This window comes from Scheffersomyces amazonensis (assembly GCF_036850825.1).
Source record: "Scheffersomyces amazonensis strain UFMG-HMD-26.3 chromosome Unknown RJT21scaffold_4, whole genome shotgun sequence".
Lineage (NCBI taxonomy): Eukaryota > Fungi > Ascomycota > Pichiomycetes > Serinales > Debaryomycetaceae > Scheffersomyces > Scheffersomyces amazonensis.
Genome location: NW_027042744.1, coordinates 1,007,899 through 1,027,444, shown reverse-complemented (window position 1 = coordinate 1,027,444; position 19,546 = coordinate 1,007,899). Strand labels below are relative to the sequence as shown.

At 31.7% G+C, this 19,546-nt stretch overlaps 9 protein-coding genes and 1 non-coding gene across 10 annotated transcripts; 5 read left to right on the top strand and 5 right to left on the bottom strand. All coding sequences in view use genetic code 12, as the record gives it.

Moving 5' to 3' along the window:
- Nucleotides 1-319: 319 nt before the first annotated feature.
- Nucleotides 320-1,087, bottom strand: ADH4 (Adh4p; the record flags this gene model as incomplete). The annotated part of the gene is made up of 1 exon (XM_064885015.1): nt 320-1,087. One exon carries the CDS (start codon nt 1,085-1,087, stop codon nt 320-322), a length of 768 nt encoding a protein of 255 aa, XP_064737976.1.
- Nucleotides 1,088-1,371: 284 nt separating this feature from the next.
- On the bottom strand, nt 1,372-3,173 carry SES1 (serine--tRNA ligase). Its single transcript, XM_064884548.1, has one exon. The coding sequence runs from the start codon at nt 3,043-3,045 to the stop codon at nt 1,657-1,659; it is 1,389 nt and encodes a 462-aa protein (XP_064737975.1). The 5' UTR covers nt 3,046-3,173; the 3' UTR covers nt 1,372-1,656.
- Nucleotides 3,174-3,233: 60 nt separating this feature from the next.
- RJT21DRAFT_121275 (uncharacterized protein) lies at nt 3,234-5,202 on the top strand. The gene has a single exon (XM_064882043.1). The coding sequence runs from the start codon at nt 3,341-3,343 to the stop codon at nt 4,724-4,726; it is 1,386 nt and encodes a 461-aa protein (XP_064737974.1). The 5' UTR covers nt 3,234-3,340; the 3' UTR covers nt 4,727-5,202.
- RJT21DRAFT_114792 (uncharacterized protein) lies at nt 4,879-5,232 on the top strand (the record flags this gene model as incomplete). Its single annotated transcript, XM_064880284.1, has 1 exon — nt 4,879-5,232. One exon carries the CDS (start codon nt 4,879-4,881, stop codon nt 5,230-5,232), a length of 354 nt encoding a protein of 117 aa, XP_064737973.1.
- A 365-nt stretch (nt 5,233-5,597) lies between these two features.
- On the top strand, nt 5,598-8,781 carry RJT21DRAFT_43554 (uncharacterized protein). Its single transcript, XM_064884547.1, has one exon. The coding sequence runs from the start codon at nt 5,779-5,781 to the stop codon at nt 8,713-8,715; it is 2,937 nt and encodes a 978-aa protein (XP_064737972.1). The 5' UTR covers nt 5,598-5,778; the 3' UTR covers nt 8,716-8,781.
- Nucleotides 8,782-8,846: 65 nt separating this feature from the next.
- RJT21DRAFT_5454 (uncharacterized protein) lies at nt 8,847-10,205 on the bottom strand (the record flags this gene model as incomplete). The annotated part of the gene is made up of 1 exon (XM_064885014.1): nt 8,847-10,205. The coding sequence occupies one exon, from the start codon at nt 10,203-10,205 to the stop codon at nt 8,847-8,849; it is 1,359 nt and encodes a 452-aa protein (XP_064737971.1).
- A 1,803-nt stretch (nt 10,206-12,008) lies between these two features.
- Nucleotides 12,009-12,081, top strand: RJT21DRAFT_t101. Its single transcript has one exon. It is a non-coding gene; the product is annotated as a tRNA-Phe (tRNA).
- RJT21DRAFT_121273 (uncharacterized protein) lies at nt 12,053-13,862 on the bottom strand. Its single transcript, XM_064882042.1, is given in 2 exon segments — nt 12,053-12,206; nt 12,221-13,862. The coding sequence occupies 1 exon segment, from the start codon at nt 13,516-13,518 to the stop codon at nt 12,397-12,399; it is 1,122 nt and encodes a 373-aa protein (XP_064737970.1). The 5' UTR covers nt 13,519-13,862; the 3' UTR covers nt 12,053-12,206; nt 12,221-12,396.
- A 657-nt stretch (nt 13,863-14,519) lies between these two features.
- FLC1 (putative flavin adenine dinucleotide transporter) lies at nt 14,520-17,301 on the top strand. Its single transcript, XM_064884546.1, has one exon. The coding sequence runs from the start codon at nt 14,893-14,895 to the stop codon at nt 17,257-17,259; it is 2,367 nt and encodes a 788-aa protein (XP_064737969.1). The 5' UTR covers nt 14,520-14,892; the 3' UTR covers nt 17,260-17,301.
- On the bottom strand, nt 17,302-18,687 carry RJT21DRAFT_133064 (uncharacterized protein). Its single transcript, XM_064883172.1, has one exon. The coding sequence runs from the start codon at nt 18,619-18,621 to the stop codon at nt 17,344-17,346; it is 1,278 nt and encodes a 425-aa protein (XP_064737968.1). The 5' UTR covers nt 18,622-18,687; the 3' UTR covers nt 17,302-17,343.
- Nucleotides 18,688-19,546: the final 859 nt, after the last annotated feature.

Below are 19,546 nucleotides of genomic sequence, written 5' to 3'. Positions count from 1 at the left end.
TTAAATTCATCATAATCTTACTAGAAAAAAAGTCATACCCGATTGCAAAAAAAAAGACAGAAGAGTATTCTCAGTGTATTATTATTTTTATTACCATTATTATAAACAACTATACTATACCATTTTTATTTATTATATTGAAACTGATTCTGTTTAAAAGTTTGGTTCCAAAGTTTTTTCCATTGTCATACTGCTGGTCATTTCCCAATTCATAGAATGAATAGTATGTTCTTATATTATCGTATAGACTATTTCAATTAAAATTGTTGTTTAATTACTAGATAGCAATCCCTATGATAAAAATTATGTAGTCCCAATCTTAATGAGCTGTAAACCCACCAGAAGCAAAAATAGTTTGACCAGTAACCCAAGCACCTTCACTAACTAAGAATCTGATAATTGGAACAATATCACTGGTTTCTGTCAATCTTTGTCCTAAACCAACAGTCTTATAATAAGCAATTGATTCTGGTGTTTCTTGTCCATACAAAAATGGTGTATCCATTGGACCTGGAGCAACGTTATTAACTGAAATACCTCTATCATAAATTTCTTTGGAAAGTGCCTTGGAATACCATTCAACTGGTGATTTAGTACCTTGATAACCAGAATAGAATGGAGTATAGGCTGCCAATAATGAAGTAACTAAGGAAACAATTCTACCATTATCATTAACTTTCTTCCCAGCTTCCTTTAAAAAGAAAAAGGCAACTTTATTATTAACTAAATCTAATTCATCAAATTCAGCTTCAGTAACTTCAATCAATGGTTTCTTTAAAACTTTTCCAACATTATTAATAGCAAAATCGATACCTTTTTCAAATTTGGTTAATGCTGCATCGAATAATTTAGTCACATCGTCAGCTTTGTCTAGGGCTCCTTGATAAATTTCAATCTTAACATCAGGATACTGTTTTTGTAAATCTTCCTTGAATTTAGCTGCTTGAGATGCATCACTTCTGTAATGTAAAAATAAGTTGACACCATGAGCTGCTAAATCTTTAGCAGTTTCTCCACCCAAATTTTTAGTTCCTCCCGTAATAAGGGCAGTTTTACCCTTGATAGTTGAATTGATTGCGAAAGTCATGTTAGTTAGTATGTGTACTTATTTAGCTTATTGCTGAGAATTAACCAAAATACTACTTTAAAGAAATTTCTCTACTCTTTTATACCATTCAGTTCTTCAATCTGTTGTACGTAGATCACTTTAAAATAAACAGCAATCGTGGTTCTATTCTCGTCGTACTTCAGATATTTTTTGCAATTGTGAATTGTGGAGAGCAGCTGCATTTTTCGGGGCTTTCGCCAAATAAGGAAATACCCCTTTGCCAACCAATTTCATCTTCAATTGTACATACATTTAAAGTTTCGGTGACACCTTACATTAGAAGTTTAAGTACTCAAGCGAGGAGTATAGAATCCCTAGCGCTCGGTCGTTGTATTTCCATAGACGACTTTGTGAATTTGAAATTCGGTATTGGTATGAACTGTCGAATAAGCAATTTCAATTCCCATTCTGTCTGTAAAACCTAATTTATGGTCTATTACTGCATATTTATTATTTACTTAACACATTAATATTTGTTATATGTATATATTTATAAGAATTTATAATTTTGTGAAATAGGTATAGGATAGAGAACAAAATCAAAAAATCTAATTCTTACCGGCTTTCTTCTTTTGAGAAGTAGAGTTCTTTGGTAATTCCTTGGTGAATGGAAGGAATTCTGGTTCACCTGGAATATACTTTCTTAATACTTCTGGAACAACAATACCATCTTCCTTTTGGTAATTTTCCAAAATACAACATAAAGCTCTTTCAGTAGCACTTAAAGTGGAGTTCAAACAGTGAACATATTTCTTCTCACTTTGGTTTTGTTGTTTAATACCACATCTGATTTCTAAGTTTCTAGATTGATAATCAGTACAGTTTGAACATGAAACTAATTCCTTATATTCCTTTTGGAATGGGAACCATGCTTCTAAATCGTATTTCTTAGCAGCAGCATTGTTTAATTCACCAGAAACAATTCCAACAACACGATATGGTAAACCTAATGATTGATAAAATTCTTCAGAAATACCAATCATTCTGTCAAATTCTTCCCATGACTTATCTGGTTCAGCTAAAACGAATTGTTCGATTTTTTCAAAAGCATGAACTCTGAAAATACCCCAAGCATCTTTACCATGAGAACCAGCTTCTCTTCTAAAACAAGATGAGTAACCAGCGTATCTAACTGGTAATTGTTCTTGAGGAGATTCAAACCATTCACCAGCATGGTAAGCAGAAATAGGTTGTTCAGAAGTAGCAATTAAATATTTTTCATCTTCACCATCAATAACTTTATATAATTCTTCATCGAATTGAGATAATTGAGCAGTCTTAGCCATTACATCTTTATTCATCATAACTGGAGCTTGTAATGGAGTATAACCCTTTTTAGCTAAAAAGTTTAAACCATAGTTAATTAAAGCTTGATTTAAGAATACACCATAATTTCTTAAGAAATAACCACGGTGACCAACAATTCTAGCACCTCTTTCAGGATCGTAACCATCTAATCTTAATAAAACTTCATGATGAGATAAAGCAGCTGGAGCACCAGTAGCAGCAGCCACTTGAGCAACTTCTTTATAATTTTCTGGTTTCCAAAGTCTTACTAATTCATTATTATCTTCATCTTGAGAATCAACAACAGTATCATGAACAATATTACCAACTTGATTAACTTTAAATCTTAATTCAGCATCAGCCTTTTGTTCACCTTCAGTTAAAGCTTTTTTCTCAGCTGTTAATTTTTCCTTTTCGGCAACTAATTCAGATGCATCTTCTTTAGCTTTAAATTTTAAACCAATTTGCTTTTGAATTGCATTGATAGCCTTATTTTTTTCATCCAAGTCAAATCTGATCTTAGTCCATTCTTTATATTCATTGATAATTTCATCTACAATTTCAACAGAGTCACCTCTCTTTTTTTGAGATACTTTAATTTTTTCTGGTTCTCCTCCTTTTTCAACAAGGAATGCGTTAATGTCTAACATCTTGTCCTAATAAGTATTTAATCTTAGATGAGACTATCAAGTGATGAGATACATTTCAAACTTTGAGTCAGAATTTTTTCGGCTTACCTGTAAATTTTTTTTGGTGTATGTGGTCGGGTGCTTCTGGTGTGTATGTATGCAGGAATATCATTTTTACATACTTTCCTCCAAACTATCTACTATAAACCGTTTTAGTAATAATAATTGTAGTTAGTGCTATAAATCTTGTAGAGTCATTAGTAAACAGAGAATGGATAATTGACTTATAAAAAAGTGGTTGAAGAAATGAAATGAAATGAATGAACTTTTATTTGATAGGCTTACTGGAACTATATCTCCATTAGAATTTGCTACAACATTAACAGAATCATTCTATTCAATCCTTCATCAACGGGCTAAAACTGGAGTATTTCCAGCTAATTGTCATAAGAATGCGGCTGTTAATAGTTTATCATTAGAGACCAATGATTATCAATTTTTACTTAGTGGATGTGCTGATTCATCAATTAAATTATGGGATTTGAAGAAGCAAGAAACGCAACGAAAAGAAAATGAAGTAGATTCTTCATATATAAAAACTGTATCTGAATATGATGACTTTGATTATGATAATCCTGTTGAAACTTTTTCAAATGTAGCGACAATACCTAGAAAATCTGCCCATCAATTTGGGATATCAGGTTTACAATGGTGGCCCTTTGATACTGGAATGTTTGTTACGGCATCTTTCGATCATACTGTTAAGATATGGGATACCAATGAATTAACTCCTGTTCATTCGTTTGATTTGGATAATAGAGTATATTCAATTGATATTTGTGGACAATCTTCACCGAATGGTTTAACATCAACTGCACTAGTAGCAGTAGGTAGTGATCAACCTTTTATTAGATTACTTGACTTACGATCAACTTCTAGTTCACATACTTTAACGGGTCATAAAGGGAAGACTTTAGTAGTTAAATGGCATCCTATTAATCCTAACTTATTAACTTCTGGTGGTTTAGATGGTGAAGTTAAAATCTGGGATATACGACGGAGTAAAAGTTGTTTATGTAGACTTGACATGTTGAAAACGAATACTACTCAGGCAATTTCTTCAGATAATTTAACTAAAGCATCAGTAAAGGCACATCTGGGTCCAGTTAATGGTTTAGTATGGGATGAACTGGGTATGACTTTATATACAGCGGGTAATGATGATAAGGTAAGAGTATGGGATATGGTATCAACTTTAGCTCCACCAGTTAATAAATTGGTTAATTTTGGGCCATTGACCAGAAACAAATATCCCCAAACGATTCCAATGTTATTAAATCCAAAGGGAGAGACTGAATTACAATATTTATTATTCCCATCTGAAAGTAGTGATGTATTTGTTTATCGTACTATCGATGGAAAAATGGTATCTCGATTATCTCGGCGTGGAAGTAAGAATTCAGGTAGAACTACATCAATGGCAAGTGCTGGACCATTTACAGGAACTTATTTTTGTGGAACAATGGATGGAGAGATTTTGATTTGGTCTCCTCATTGGGATAAGCCTAGTGTGAAAGGATTTTTGGAACAAGCAGAACAAACTGAACACGATCTCGATCTCGATCCTCTCCAAACATATAAGGAAAATCAAGAGCAGTTAAAATTGCTCGAAGACGATAAATTTTTTAATGCAAATTCTTAAATTTTGCAGTCACTCCAAAATACGCATAAAAATCTATATGTATAGTATATATAAGAGGGTGCAAAGTTCTGATATTTATTGTAAATAACTTTCACTTCCTTTTCTTCTTTATATTCATAATATAAGATTTAATTAACTTTTAATTGATACCAATGAAGACTCAAAGTTTGATTGCTGCAACTATTTGCTTAGCTCCATCAGTGTGTGCTGGTAACGTAGACTCAAATGTTAATATCGAAGCTCGTGAACATTTCAGAAATGTATCTAAATGGAAATTTTGGAATGGGAATAATACTTTTGTGCCTACAACACTTCTCACAAGAAGAATCAGTCTTCCAACTGGTGTAACCAAATTTCCTAATTTTCCAAGGAAAACTGTTACAGAGACACTTACTGTCACTGCTAATGAAACTGAAGTTAGTATTTTATCTGAGACTAATTTAGAGTTTTCTATTTTGCCAGTATATGAAGCTGCTGAAACTGGTTCTGTAATTAACTTAATTTAATTGTGATTAGTGTTAATCTTTATTATGCTTATATTATGTAATGCTAAGATTATAATTCCCAGAGAAGATTTATTAAATATTCATTAAATGATAATCCCCCTCTTATTTTCAAAAGAATACTACTTGCAAATATACTTCAATACTTTAATACTTCAAACTTTTTAGTTGAATACATTCAATAATATGGGTAATTTACATAGCATAGCAAGACGTGTTCCATTCTTTAAATAATTAACCTCCCTATTAATTTGAATTGATTATATCCAACTGCCTATTGATAAGATCTACAAGATACTAATTATTGTTTATAAATAATCTATTTATCTAAATATATATGTTGTTTTATATTAATAACATCATTACCCGCCAAGTGTTGTTGAAATAGCTGCAAAAGGTTACAAACTCCTGAGACATTTGTCTGAGGTGGTGGGTAGATTAAATGCGACATTCTCTAAAGAATATTTCTGATTTTGGAAAATTCGAGACATTTACCTCCAACAAGTATTAATTAACCCATTATTATAGACTTTTTGAGCTACCGTGAAGATGAAATGGAAGTTACAGATCTTATTGATCCCTAGTAATTATGCATTGTTTCCTACAGAAACAATTAGTCCTGAATTTTTTAAAAAATTCATTCATTTAGTAAGTAGTGATAAGTCGCTAGAAGAAAATTATGATTCTATAAAAGCAAGATATTCTAAATTATATCCCGATGAAAGTCCATTAATAGTTGAAGGTTATCAAGATAAACAAACATATGATCTCGATCCTGATTTTTTAGTTGAAGAAGTATTTGAAAATGGTGATACTTTAAGAATTATTGTGAAAAATGCCTTTTCAAATTCAAGATTAAGTGAAACTCCTCCTCCTATATCTTTAACTACCAGTCCAGATAATGGATCACCTGATGATAGTAATATATCCTTACCACCTCCTACTAGTATTAATGATACAGATCATATAATTCCTAAGAAACGAAAAGCTAAGAGTGTTAATAATAAATTACTTGGTAAGAAAAGAATAACTTCAGGTATGTTAAATTCTCCACCTCAATTGGATGATTTAAGTGAACCTGAAATTGATTCTGAAATTGAAAATGGGAAACATGATGATGCTTATATAGATGATGAAGATCCTACTACTTCGACTCCTAAAAAGAAATCAAAATCAAAACCTAGTATTTCAAAAAAGGATGTACTTAATTTAATTAATAGTAAAAATAAATCTGATAAACGCGTTGATAAGGAGAAATCTCGGATGAGTGAATCTAAAAGACTTTCTCTTATGAAAAGTCTTTCAATTGAAATGAATTCTGATCCTCATACTACTGAAAATGTTAATCGAGGAACACGAGCAGCTAAGCAAGCAGCTCTGATAGCTATATTAGATGAAATAACTCCCAAATCTTCAACTAAATCGAAATCTGTAACAAGTTCCAGTACATCATTGGTAAAACCTTCTTCAAAAGGTTCAAAGACTGCAAAAAATTCCAAAACTTCTGGTACTTCTAAAGCTGCAAAAGAGAAAAAATCATCACTTGGTTTGAAAGATTCCACCCCTATTTTAATCAGTAATGATGATACATCATCACCTAGTCCTGGGGGTAGTAAATCAGAAACTAATTCTATAATAGCTAATAAATCACATCTTCAATCTGAACCTATAGAAATTGCTAGTGATGTGGAATATGATCCAGAACTGAAATTAGGTTCATTTTATGTTAAAATAAAGAATTTTGAACGTCATCTAGATGAAAATATTGATCCAAAAACACATTTACCAAAGAAAATGGATCCATTACCTTATACCGGTAGTAAACTTGAATCTGAAATTTTAGATCCAAGAGTTGAATTAGTACTTCATAGGCCAAAGCCAAAATTAGAATCTCTATTAGAGAAACAAAAAAAAGTCGAGAGGGAAGAGCTCCAAGAAAAGTCCGTTATTTCTATAAATATTAATGAAGAATTAAGTGGTAGTGATGTTTCTTCCCCATCTCCTGCTATATCTAAACCAATTTCTACATCTATAACTACAATAACAAATGAGAATAATGAAAAACAACATCCTTCCGAATCTCATGATGGATCAAATGGTGCAAATATTGAGGTTGAAGGACCAGAAACTTTACAATTGGTTGTTTCAGATTCTGGTTCAGATAAAGGTGGTGAAGGATTTAGATCACCAATTCCTCATGAAGATACTCATGAAGTTGAAGTATCACCAGTTTCAAGTATTTCCTCTAGAACTGATGGTTCATTAACTGCCCCTTCAACCGCTTCTTCGGTTGAACAATTTGTTGAAACTTCAAAAGAATCTTCAGAATCTTCAACTAATTTTAATCCTTCATTTGGTCTGAATATTACTCTGACTTTTGGTCAACCAACTAGTGTAAGTTTTGATAATCCAAATCCATCTAGTGTAAATTTTAATCAAGGATCATCAAAAACTCTGTTGGGTGAACCTGCCAAGTTAATTAATGATTATACTAAAAAAGATAGTATTGGAATAAGTTCTAAGATTTCCAATGCGAGTTCTACGCAAACGAATAGCATATTTAAAGAGAATAGGACATCTGGGTCAACCCCTTCCTTTAAGACCACCCTAGTTAAAAGTATTTTTGGAGGTTCTGCAAGAGGTAGTAGCTTATTCAAGAAATCTTCATCTGCATCAATGAAGAATGAACATTTCCGAATTAGAGAACGAGCTCTAGCACGTCAACATGTTAGTCCTGCAAAATTAATGAATAATTCTCGTTCATTTTCTTCATCTGAAGCATCTAGTGAAGATGATAATTCAGAATTAGATGGCGATAGAGATAGAGATAGAGATAGTAGAAAATCTAGATTAGTGGCTGCATTCCCGCTTAGAAGTGATCTGAAAAAGCATAAATCTGTTACCTTTTCAGAAGAAACCACTTCTATACCTGAAGATATTTTAGGGTATCATGAAACTAAAGATGATGGAATTGATTCAGATCCAAATGCATATGCATACACAAATAATAATAGTAATGGTAATGGTAATGGTAATGGTAATAGTAATAGTAATAGTAATGGTAATAGTAATAGTAGTAATAATAGTAATAGTAATGGTGATGGGAAAACTAATACTAATTCTCGTGCAGGTGGTTCAATTGATAGGGTTATAGCACCAGATGCTCCTAAATTAAGTTTTGCTAAATTTATGGAAAGTCGAAAGTCGGAATTGGCTTCGGAATCAAAATCTGATGAACAAAAGGTTGGAGAATCCATTAAAAAACCGGTATTATCATCATTAGATGATATTGATTCTATAGCTGATGTTAAGGATAAGGAAAGTCCTTCTCCTATTCCTAACAATACCATTTCTAATTTTCTTACTCGTAGTTTTGATTCCACTAATGATGATAATGATGAAAGTACTAGTGAAGATGATACTATAAATTCTAGTAATGAGAAATTTCTTCATTTAAAGAATGTCGATGGTCCTCTACAATCTTAGAAGGTTATTATTGTTTTAATATGTTTGTGTATATTCAGTTCGCTATCGTAGGCATTGTATTAAAGAAAGAAAGAATATATTAATTGAAATATTTGTATTATGTTTTATTACGAATCTAATATAATTTATCATTAACGCTTATGATAAAGACTTCTGCCTATAATATTTGTTGTCCATGATTTATAAGTTATATCAGGAGGTAATACCGAAGTAATTGCCCTTAATATTTCATTATAAATATCACCAATAAACTTTTCTGCAACTTCTGGTTGTTCAATTAATAAAGCTGCCATATAACTTTCAAAATAATCTCCTAAGAATTCTTCTTCATAAATTCTGGTCTCTGATATATCCCTTTCAGGATGTAATGTACCAGTAAATAAATAAGGAAGATATTCTTTCCTTATTATATTTTGAATTATTTCATCTCCTAATCCAATATGTAAGTTATATGCTATAGTTAATTTTGATAAAAGTGTATTGGTTGCCATCATAATTCTTAATAATTGATAGGTATTATTATTTACTACTTTATTTCCATCTTTACAGAGTTCATAAATCAATCTAGTTGTTTCATGAGCTAAAAATAAATCACCTAATCCATCTAAAAATGATAATTCATATTTCAATATTCTATATTGCTTATGATCTAAATTAGAATATCCATGCTCTATCAATTTCTTTGCAAATTCATGGTTAGGAACCAATAATAATCTATAATATTCTCTATGCATTAAAGCTTTAGCTAATAATTCTTTATCATGAATTTTTGGTAAGGCTGGTAACATGATCCTATCAGATGTTGCTTCATGAAATGTTATATATGGTTTTTCTTTATTATTATATAATAAATTATAATCAATATTGACATGTTGAAAATATTCTTTTAATAAAGATAATGCTAAAGCATCTTGTTTATCAGAAATCTTTGGAATATGAATTATTTTATTTCTTGTTTCCATATAAATATCGATTATTTTATCTAAGAATTTCTCTACTTCTTTCTCATTATATGATTGAGATAAATAACCAAATATTATGTATAACCAATGCCTTAATTGTAAATGATGATCAGATGATATAAATGGATCTGCATTAACTAAGAGTGATTCATTAGAATTTAAAAAGTCCTTTAATTTCTTAGATGACTCACTGGTAGAATCAGTCAATTCCTTTCTAATAAATGACGTTATATCATAAACAACTTCTTTTATTATACTACCACCTCCAACAAATAATAAATGTTTAAATCTTCTGTATGATTCTAATCTTAACAAGTCAAATCCTAAACTTGAGAAATGAGCCTTTACAAATTTATTGGATTGTAAGATAGCATTCAATTGCTGAGGAATTAAGATATTTGGATGTTTAGTTGTATTTCTATATTGAGGATGAATAGTAGTAGTTGCAGTAGTATCAGTAGCAACCCTAGCAGTGGTAGTAGATGATGAAGAGAGATTAGAATTTCTTATCGCAGTGCCAGATAACATTCCTTTATGTGAGATCCTCGTAAAGATCAGAAAGTTTATCATTGACTTGAACTATATATAAACTTACAGACAGGAAGGGAATTATTTATATATTTTTAAATATCTCCAATTCCAAACTATATACTATAACATGATATTTACCCCAAACGTGTATGAATCATCCTGTATAATACCTTTGTTTGTATGACCCATTTCTTAACCCCACGAGCTGCGCGCAATTTCAGTTTGTTTACAATTACATTTTTTGCACCTACTGATAAGGATGATGCATGACTGTTGCTTTAACCTTATGTATAGGTCACAATCACAACAATAAAGAATATGTTTATTATGTATGTTCCTGTCTATAATTGGTTTATTTGTATGTATATTGGATGTTACTGTATCCTAAGACTTCTTTTGGTTGATTACTGATGTGGCAGTATGACTCTTAAGTAGTAAAGCGCATTTTACACTTATGCAGCTATTAACTATTAGCGAATAATTAAATTAAACCTAAATTTAGTATTTAAACTCCACTAGACTAATATGATTTCTTATGACTAATAAGTAATCTGTCACAATCTGACATTGTGTTTGAATTATCTATTTCTCCATACTCTTAAGGGGTTAAAACATCCTTAGGATAATCCTCTTTACTGTGCAGCTTTGCCCTGTATTGGAAAGACTCTTACTGTGGCTTATAGTTGACCTCAACCTATACATCCTAATAAACTTTGAATAAATTTTAGTTATTTTGGTCATGCTAATTTTGTTAGATTTTAACAGTATTTTTACAATGACTCATTGAAACGCTAGCACTCAAACTCTCTTTCACTAATTAATGCTGAAATTTAATAATAAATAGTAATAATGGATATATTAAAGAATATTTAACAGAATTTCTAGGAATTGAATCTAAGAAGAGGAAATTTAGTATTTACGTAGTCAGCTATTATTTATAAGGGACCTACAAAAAATAAAGAATAATATAGTCAGTATTAATAAAAATTGTACATCCTACTTGGGAAGTAAACGCAGTATTCATTAAGTTAGAATATTTTACAATAAATATGAAACAGCTAATCCTAATTCAAGACACTAATCTATTTATGAAACACTCTAGAACCTAAGTGGATCTATTTATATTATAAGGCACGTGAAAAATATCACGATTTTTTAGAATTTTCCTGCATATAAGCGTATAATGCTAGCATTGCTTTAATTGAAGAAAATATTCATTCGTCTAAAGGACGGGATAGCTTAGCAGCTTCCTTAAAAAGCTGAAATTGCTTGATTCTTAGTACGGCGATAGGCGGTATGAGCCCAACGGTTCGAGGCCTGCCAGGAACAGAACGAATAATCCGGTGCGACAGCCTAGCCCGCTGGAAAAAGATCGGTAACGATCGAATGGTTTAGCGACCTCTGAGGGGAAAACTTAATAGTATCCTCAAGAGTACCGGGAGGGAAACCTATTAGCTAAATGCACTAGGAAGTACCCACTAAACGCATTGGTGGAAACCTATTCATCGCCTATTAGCGACTAGCACTCGCACTAGGGATTCTAGGGAGTACCGGCGTAAAGAAAAGTTCGTAGTGAGAGGCATGGAAACCTGCTCGCTGGTCATAAATGGTTAGCTACCATACCAGCAGTGTACGGTGAAAAGCCTAGTCGACGATTAACTTAGTGAAGGCCTCTTACTTGAAAGAATAGCTTCTTCAGTAACGAGAGTTAGTAACAGAAAGCTTAGCGGCATTCAAATAGCGGGACTGATCCTCCCTAAATTTGGGCACCCACACAACCTTAGTGGGCACTTTTCTTTTGCGGCTTTAGCTCAGTTGGGAGAGCGTCAGACTGAAGATCTGAAGGTCCTGTGTTCGATCCACAGAAATCGCATTCTTTTTTGGTATTTAAGTATGAGAATCATGAATACTGATATTATATTTTTGCAAATAGTATACAACCCTTCATTATTTTAATATGTCATAGTGGTTTTACGTCTGCTAATTTTCTTCTCGCTATATTTTTCTCGCTATTTTTTTCTCGTTATTTTTTTCTCGCTATTTTTTTCTCGCTATTTTTTTCTCGCTATTTTTTTTTTCGCTTATGTTTTTCTGGCTATTTTTTTTTCTCGCTAATCTTTATCGCAAATGTTTATCGCTAGGCTATTCGGCTATTCATTAATCATTATATATATATAGAATACAACTATTAGGCAACGGTCTCTAAATTTAATTTACAGAATTGTCTTAATTCTATAAATTCTTGAGTTAAAAAGTCATTAAACACAGTTTCTCCAATAATCAACTTAAAGTTGCAAAGATATAAAAAGGATACTTCTAATCTGAATAAATCTTTAGTAGTGATACCTCCTACTGTAGCGAATGATTTCTGTTTCTGATAAACATCTTCTAATTTTTTTGTTGAACATCTAATGGAAGCAAGAATTAATCTATAGACATTTGATTGAGTTAAGGGGACAATATCTAATAAAACACATAATTTAAATAACATGGAAGCAGAATGAATGTAAGAAGTTACCGAAATTGATGATGAATAAGTTTTAATTCGAACAAGAAATTGTTCAATAGTTAACGGAGGTATCTTAATCAATTTAAATATTTTAAGAAGATGACTTGTTTGAGTTTGACGTTTTAAATCTTGATTGTAGGCATATTCCTTTCTGAATTTTTCATGATTTATATCGCTAATAGGATTTTCAATTGGATCTAAACAAGAGTTTTGAACAAGAATTTCAATAGGGATATAAGGTGGATGAGACTTATCGGTCACATTATCATCTAAATTATCACTATTAGCCAATGAATCTGGAGTTGATTCTCGAAATGAAGTTACCAATCCTTCTTTAGAAAGAGTATTACTATTAAGTTTAGCAAACTTTAATGGAGGTGATAATGGAGGAGTGGCAGAACGACCAGGAGGCATAGTTGATATATTGGAATCATTTAATGTATACATTATACTGTCTGAATTTATAGTTGGTGGTTGTAATGGTTGTGGTTGTGGTTGTGATGGAGGAGGAGGAGTGAATTGGTTAATTTCATCTAAATCAATACCATATCGAGCTAACTGTTGACGTCTAAACTCAACAAAGAGTTCACGATTTGATTGTAATTTGATGATATCACTAAGAGTTGTACACATAATGATTATGGCATGGAAGACATGAAGGTTATTGATGGTTTTAATTCCATGTGCGATATCAAACACCAATTCATCTAGGGAGACTTCATCGATGGAAGTAGGATCATCAACGAATGTTTCTTGTGACGGTTTTAACGGTATATCACTAATTTCCTTGACGTAGGACATACTGAACAGATCGGTGAATAGTGAGTGATGGTGAGTGGTGATAGTGAGTAGTTACTAGTGAGTGGTGACTAGTGAGTAGGTAGTAGATAGTAGTGAGTAGTGAGTAGTCAATATTGAGTAGTAATTTATGAGAAGTGAAAGTAAAGAACGTTAAATAACGGTAGTATAATAAATGAACGATAGATTCAGCAGGACTAGGGAAGGCTGAGGAAATAAATTTAAGACTTAGTGAACTTAGTGTAGCGAGTAGTAGCGAATAGTTACTAGTTAGTAGTGAAAATACGCGCCGATGAGAACACCCATTAACTAGAAATATTTTGTACTGATCTGTTTTTAGCGTGGTCATTCACAGCTAAAATTTGCGAATGTGAATGTGAATAGCGGTGAAAAAATGTAGTGAAGAAATTAAAAATTTCACTTTCGGCAGTCATGTGACTTAAAATCTGAATCAGAGTTGAGGTTACATTAATTATGGGGTAATTTGTTAGAGATCAATAGAGTTACTATCGTTGTCGTTTATTATACATTTGCTAAAAGTTAATAAATTTCATAATACTACCGGTAGTTTTACTGTCTCACTGGCAGTATTACTATCTTTCTGATAATTATTGACATCCATACCAATTGTATTGATTGATGTTATTACCATGACAACAATTGATAATAACCTTCTTTTACATAAAAACTTCTATCAGTCACGCTCATAAATGTAAACAAATATTAAATATAGAATAAATATATAGGATTTACTAGTAAAACAAAAATTACAAGCCCTCGGAACTAAATCAAAACAGACACGCTCAGACAAAAACAAAGATTAAAAATCTTTCTTCGCGCAATTACGCATAAATCAGACAAAGGACGACTCTATACCACGACATTATTATAAATAGAAAAGCGATTATTTTAAATGTAAACATATGCACGACATTCGACCCTCTAAATTTTTTTTTTCTTGGAGACATACAGCCCTTTTCCCCCTAATAAAATTTATTAGATCCCACCGATTTGGACCGACATCACCACATCCCTAACCAACCACTTATTACAACCATTCTGATTGTTTTAGTTGTTTACTTGTTATCACTAATTCAAGTTTCTTCTAATCAACCAACTGGATCAGAATCATCACCCACGGAATACAGACCATCCGTGCCGATCAGATCATAGGATCGTTTCTTTTTTTTCCATTTCCATTACGTAAAGGGCCTTGCTTATAATAAAACACCGTATCATCAAATATATCACTATTAAAAGTAAAAGTGATTTGATTTAATTTGATTTAATTTGATTTGATTTAACTACTAAGTGAATTATACTAATTATAATTCCTTATCACCATCTGTTTGTTTATATCTACTACATTTATTCATTATGTTAATACTATATAAATCCGTATGGACTTTAATATTGTTCATATCATGGTTAATAACTCCTACTTTAGCTAAACGAGCCCTTTCAGCAACTTCTTTAGTTACATGTATGCAAGGGTCACAAATTTCTCCTTCATATTTTAATGTTACATTTAATCCTGATGATAGATCTTTAACTTATTCATTAGATTTAGCTACAGAAATTTCTTCTTATGTTCTTGCTCATGTTCAAGTTTATGCTTATGGATTCTTAATCATTGAAAAAGATATTGATATGTGTACTTTAGGTTGGAAACAATTTTGTCCTGTTTATCCTGGTTCAATGCAAATTGAATCTATTGAATATATTAGTGAAGATTATGTAAAGATGATTCCTGGTATTGCTTATCAAGTTCCTGATATTGATGCAGTAGTTAAAGTGGTAGTAAGAGATCGTTCAACTGGTGTTCAATTATCATGTCTTCAAGCTGGATTTTCTAATGGGAAAACTATTAGTCAAACTGGTGCTAAATGGGCCACGGCCGTTATTGCTGGTTTAGGATTATTAATTGCTGCTATATTATCAACATTTGGAAATTCAAATGCAGCTTCTCATATTTCAGCTAATGCAGTCTCATTATTTCTTTATTTTCAAAGTGTCGTATTAGTTTCAATGCAAAGTGTTGAAAGAGTTCCTCCTATTGCTAGTGCTTGGGCAGAAAATTTAGCCTGGTCTATGGGACTTATTAAAGTTCAATTCATGCAAGATATCTTCCGTTGGTATGTTCAAAGTACTGGTGGAACTCCTACCACATATTTCGTTGGTACCACTACTCAAATCTTAGTTCAAAGAGCTGTTGATTATCTTAATGTACTTCATGATCATGTTAAAAGATCACTTGAATTTGGATTAGAATCAAATGCTAATTTGGTGGTATTAAGAGGTATTAAAAGAATCGGTTATAATTCTCATATTGAACCTACTTCCATTGTTGTCACGGGATTTACATTCTTTATACTTATAGGATATTTATTAGTATTCATTTTGGTAATTATTAAATCGGTGCTTGATTTATTAATTAGATCAGGAAAATTGAAGTCTAGACCATTTACTCATTTCCGATTAAATTTCTCGCAAATCTTAAAGGGATCAATATTGAGATATATTTATATTGGATTTACTCAATTGATTGTTTTATCATTATGGGAATTTGTTCAACGTGATTCTCCAGCCGTTATAGTACTTGCAATTCTTTTCCTTTTATTACCATTAAGTGTACTTGCTTATTCATATTATAAAACCCTTACATTTGGTAAGAAATCAATTCAAAAGCATAAAAATCCAGCTGCTATCTTATATGGAGATGGGAAATTCTTAAATAAATTTGGTTATTGTTATACTATGTTTCATGCCAATAAATATTGGTTTGGAGTAGTCATTTTATCCTATAACTTTATTAAAGGGATCTTTATTGCTTTTTGTCAAGGTTCAGGTAAAGCTTCTGCTTTAATCTTATTTATTGTGGATCTTGCTTATACGGCCTATTTAATTTATGTTGGACCTTATTTAAATAAACCAACTAATATTCTTAATTATTTGATTTCTATTGTCACTACTTTGAATTCATTTCTTTTCATATTCTTTTCTGATTTATTTGGTCAACCAGCTTCGGTGGCTTCTATTATGGGTTGGGTATTTTTCATATTAAATGCCGCCTTTTCATTAATTCTTTTGGTATTCATTATTGTTTTAATTGTTATGAGTATTATCTCCAAAAATCCCGATGCAAGATTTGCTCCTGCTAAAGATGATAGATCATCATTCCAAAGAAAATCTTCTATTAAACATCGTAGTTTCTTTGGAGATTCTAAAAAACAAGGTATAGAAGAAGAAAAACCAGTTAATACTAATGGTGAACTTGCTGCTTTAGGATTGGCTGCTCAAGATCATGCTACCGATTGGGAAGCTCAAATGTATAAATTAAATGATTTATCAGGAGAAGAAACTAGTAATAATGATATAATTACTCCATCAGATGATGGTAATGAATATGAAGCTAAAGAAACTTCAGGAGGTGGATTCTCTCGATTAAAGAGTATGGTGGCAAGAAAACTTTCTACAAAAAGACATATAGATTCTGCAAGAGATACTACTTTAGTAAGTAGTAGTTCTGATTCCAGTAATAGAAAATCAAATATCAGAATGAGTGATACTTTAATTCCTAGTAATGGTGAAGAAGAAGAAGAAGAAAATAATGATGAATATGACCACTTTGACGAATCAATAAATCACACAGCTCCTCGTATGGTGCAGCACAATAGAAATGAATCTAATTTCTCATCCAATTCCATAAATAATGGGCCTACTCATACTACAAATATTGTATAAGTTATCCCCTTGCATTATGTTGTTGTAAAAACTTGTTTGTATTTTAATTTTTTGTACTTTTATACCGTTACCATTATACACTTGTCATGTGCTTAGAGATGTAATCTCCCATAATTTTTGTAAATTTTGTAGATGTACTAAACCTGATTTTCCATAAGAAAGAAATAAATTTGATTTCTGATCTAAAGAAAGGACCAGTTCAAATTTAGAAATTAAACTATCATGAGATGTTAAACTTGGATTCTCCAGTTCATCAGCCCAATTCAAATGGTTTCTAAGTAATCCATTGAAGTCAATAGGAGATAGTAATTTGTTTAAATAGTTAGCCGTAGTAGATATTGCTTTAGAAATTAAATGAATATCAGCTTCTGAATAATCATAATCTTCATTAACTTCAATTTTAGTAGCCCAAGTATCTTTATACATATCAGGAGTATTAGAAGTTGAAAATCGAACATTTAGAGGACTAGCTGTTGAAAGATAGGGAATGGTTTGAGTTAAAGCAGGATTAAAAATATTAAATAATTTATTCAGAATCCACTGCTGAGTACTATCAGCAGCAATTAAGGGCAGAATCGGTTTGGATAATGATGGTTCACATTTCAAATCGACGGATTTGAGGAAATCAGTTGGACTGAACAGTTGAAATATTTGTTTCTTTTGTTCAGCACTAATTGAACATTCAAAGAGTCCACCTACAAATGTTTCTGGAACATAGAAGGATAATTTCTGTTTAGCATACTTTCTTCTTCTTGCCATCTTGTAACATACAAAATTTCTAGCTTCCCATTCCATTACTGACTGAGGATCTGATTGAATAATATCTTCATAGTGTTGACGAGATTTATTACCGGTATACTGAATCAGTTTACCACTAGTTAGACTTTCTACTGTTTTATCAAATACATGTCGAACAAGATTTCGTAGTCCCACCACTTTGTTAAGCACTACCAGCTTGATTCCACTAGTACCTTCATTTGTAGTATCAATCATTTGCGTTACTTCGATATCATTATCCACTAAATTAGCGATAGTATCTTCAGGCTTTAAAGTCATCATATCCCCCAATTTAGGTTTAAACAAACAGAATGGTCTATCCCAATCTACCCCTGAACTACTTTGGGTCCTAATATGCTTCTGATAATCCACAATTCCATGATCACAGTGGGTTAGGACAAGAAAATGCATACTAACTGGATGCAACAATCCGGCTATCTTGTACTGACGATTGATCTTAAATCCACTGAAAGGGAGTTGGTTGGTTCCACTGGGATCACATATCTTGTTTTCAGTGAAGTACCATGTACCACTAACTAGCCCCACACAGCTTATCCACACTAGAATCACTAGAACTCCAAGCATTATCGTTTATAATACAGACTCTGGGTGCGATTGGCTGCCAAAATCACCACTAAAATTTGTGCGAATAAAGATATCTAACAATAAATATTTGTATAACTTGAATAACATATATAAAAAGAAGTAAAGAAATTATATAAAAAACAATCATAATCTTGATAGATAAAAACCATTGTATAACTCTTCCAGTAAGATTCATATTTGGAGAATAAATAAACATCAGATTTCCATAATGGACCAATCTGAAATGTTTCCTCTTATGAAGCCAAATACTTAAATAAACCAATATAATAATAACATAATAACATAACAACACAATAAAAGAATAACTTAATAACATAATAACATAATAACAAAAAAATCAAAATTTAAATCGACAAAACCAAAAACCAAAACCAAAAGCCAAAAAATTAAATAACCAAAATTTGTAATAAACTTTGCCAATCATAAGTTATATAATGAGCTCGATTGTGACAAAATTTGTGGTATATATATGGGTCACTACTAAATTTAGATCTGTTGATATTTGAAATTCTTTTACTATAATTGTTCTGAATCTACACCAAGACCAAGAGGATTTTCTATTTCATTAATTCTGTGTTCGAAATCAAGATTTAAAACTTCCTGAACCTCTCTAAATGCGTCAAATTGGCCTCTAAGGGTCCTAAGATCATCTTCAAGGTTTGTTAGGAGCCACTCAAATAATTCAATAATATTTGCACCTTCAACTAATTCTTCCAAAGGCTCACTTATAGTAGATAATAGGAGCATTACTGTTAGGACTATTTTAATTTTAATAACAGTACTCCAAATTAATACAAGTGTGAGTATTTGAGTTAATCCAGCGACTCCATGGATTGAACGTCTGACACCAGTAATAACACTTCTATGGACAACATTTGTTGGTCGGGGTGACGTACCTTCTACT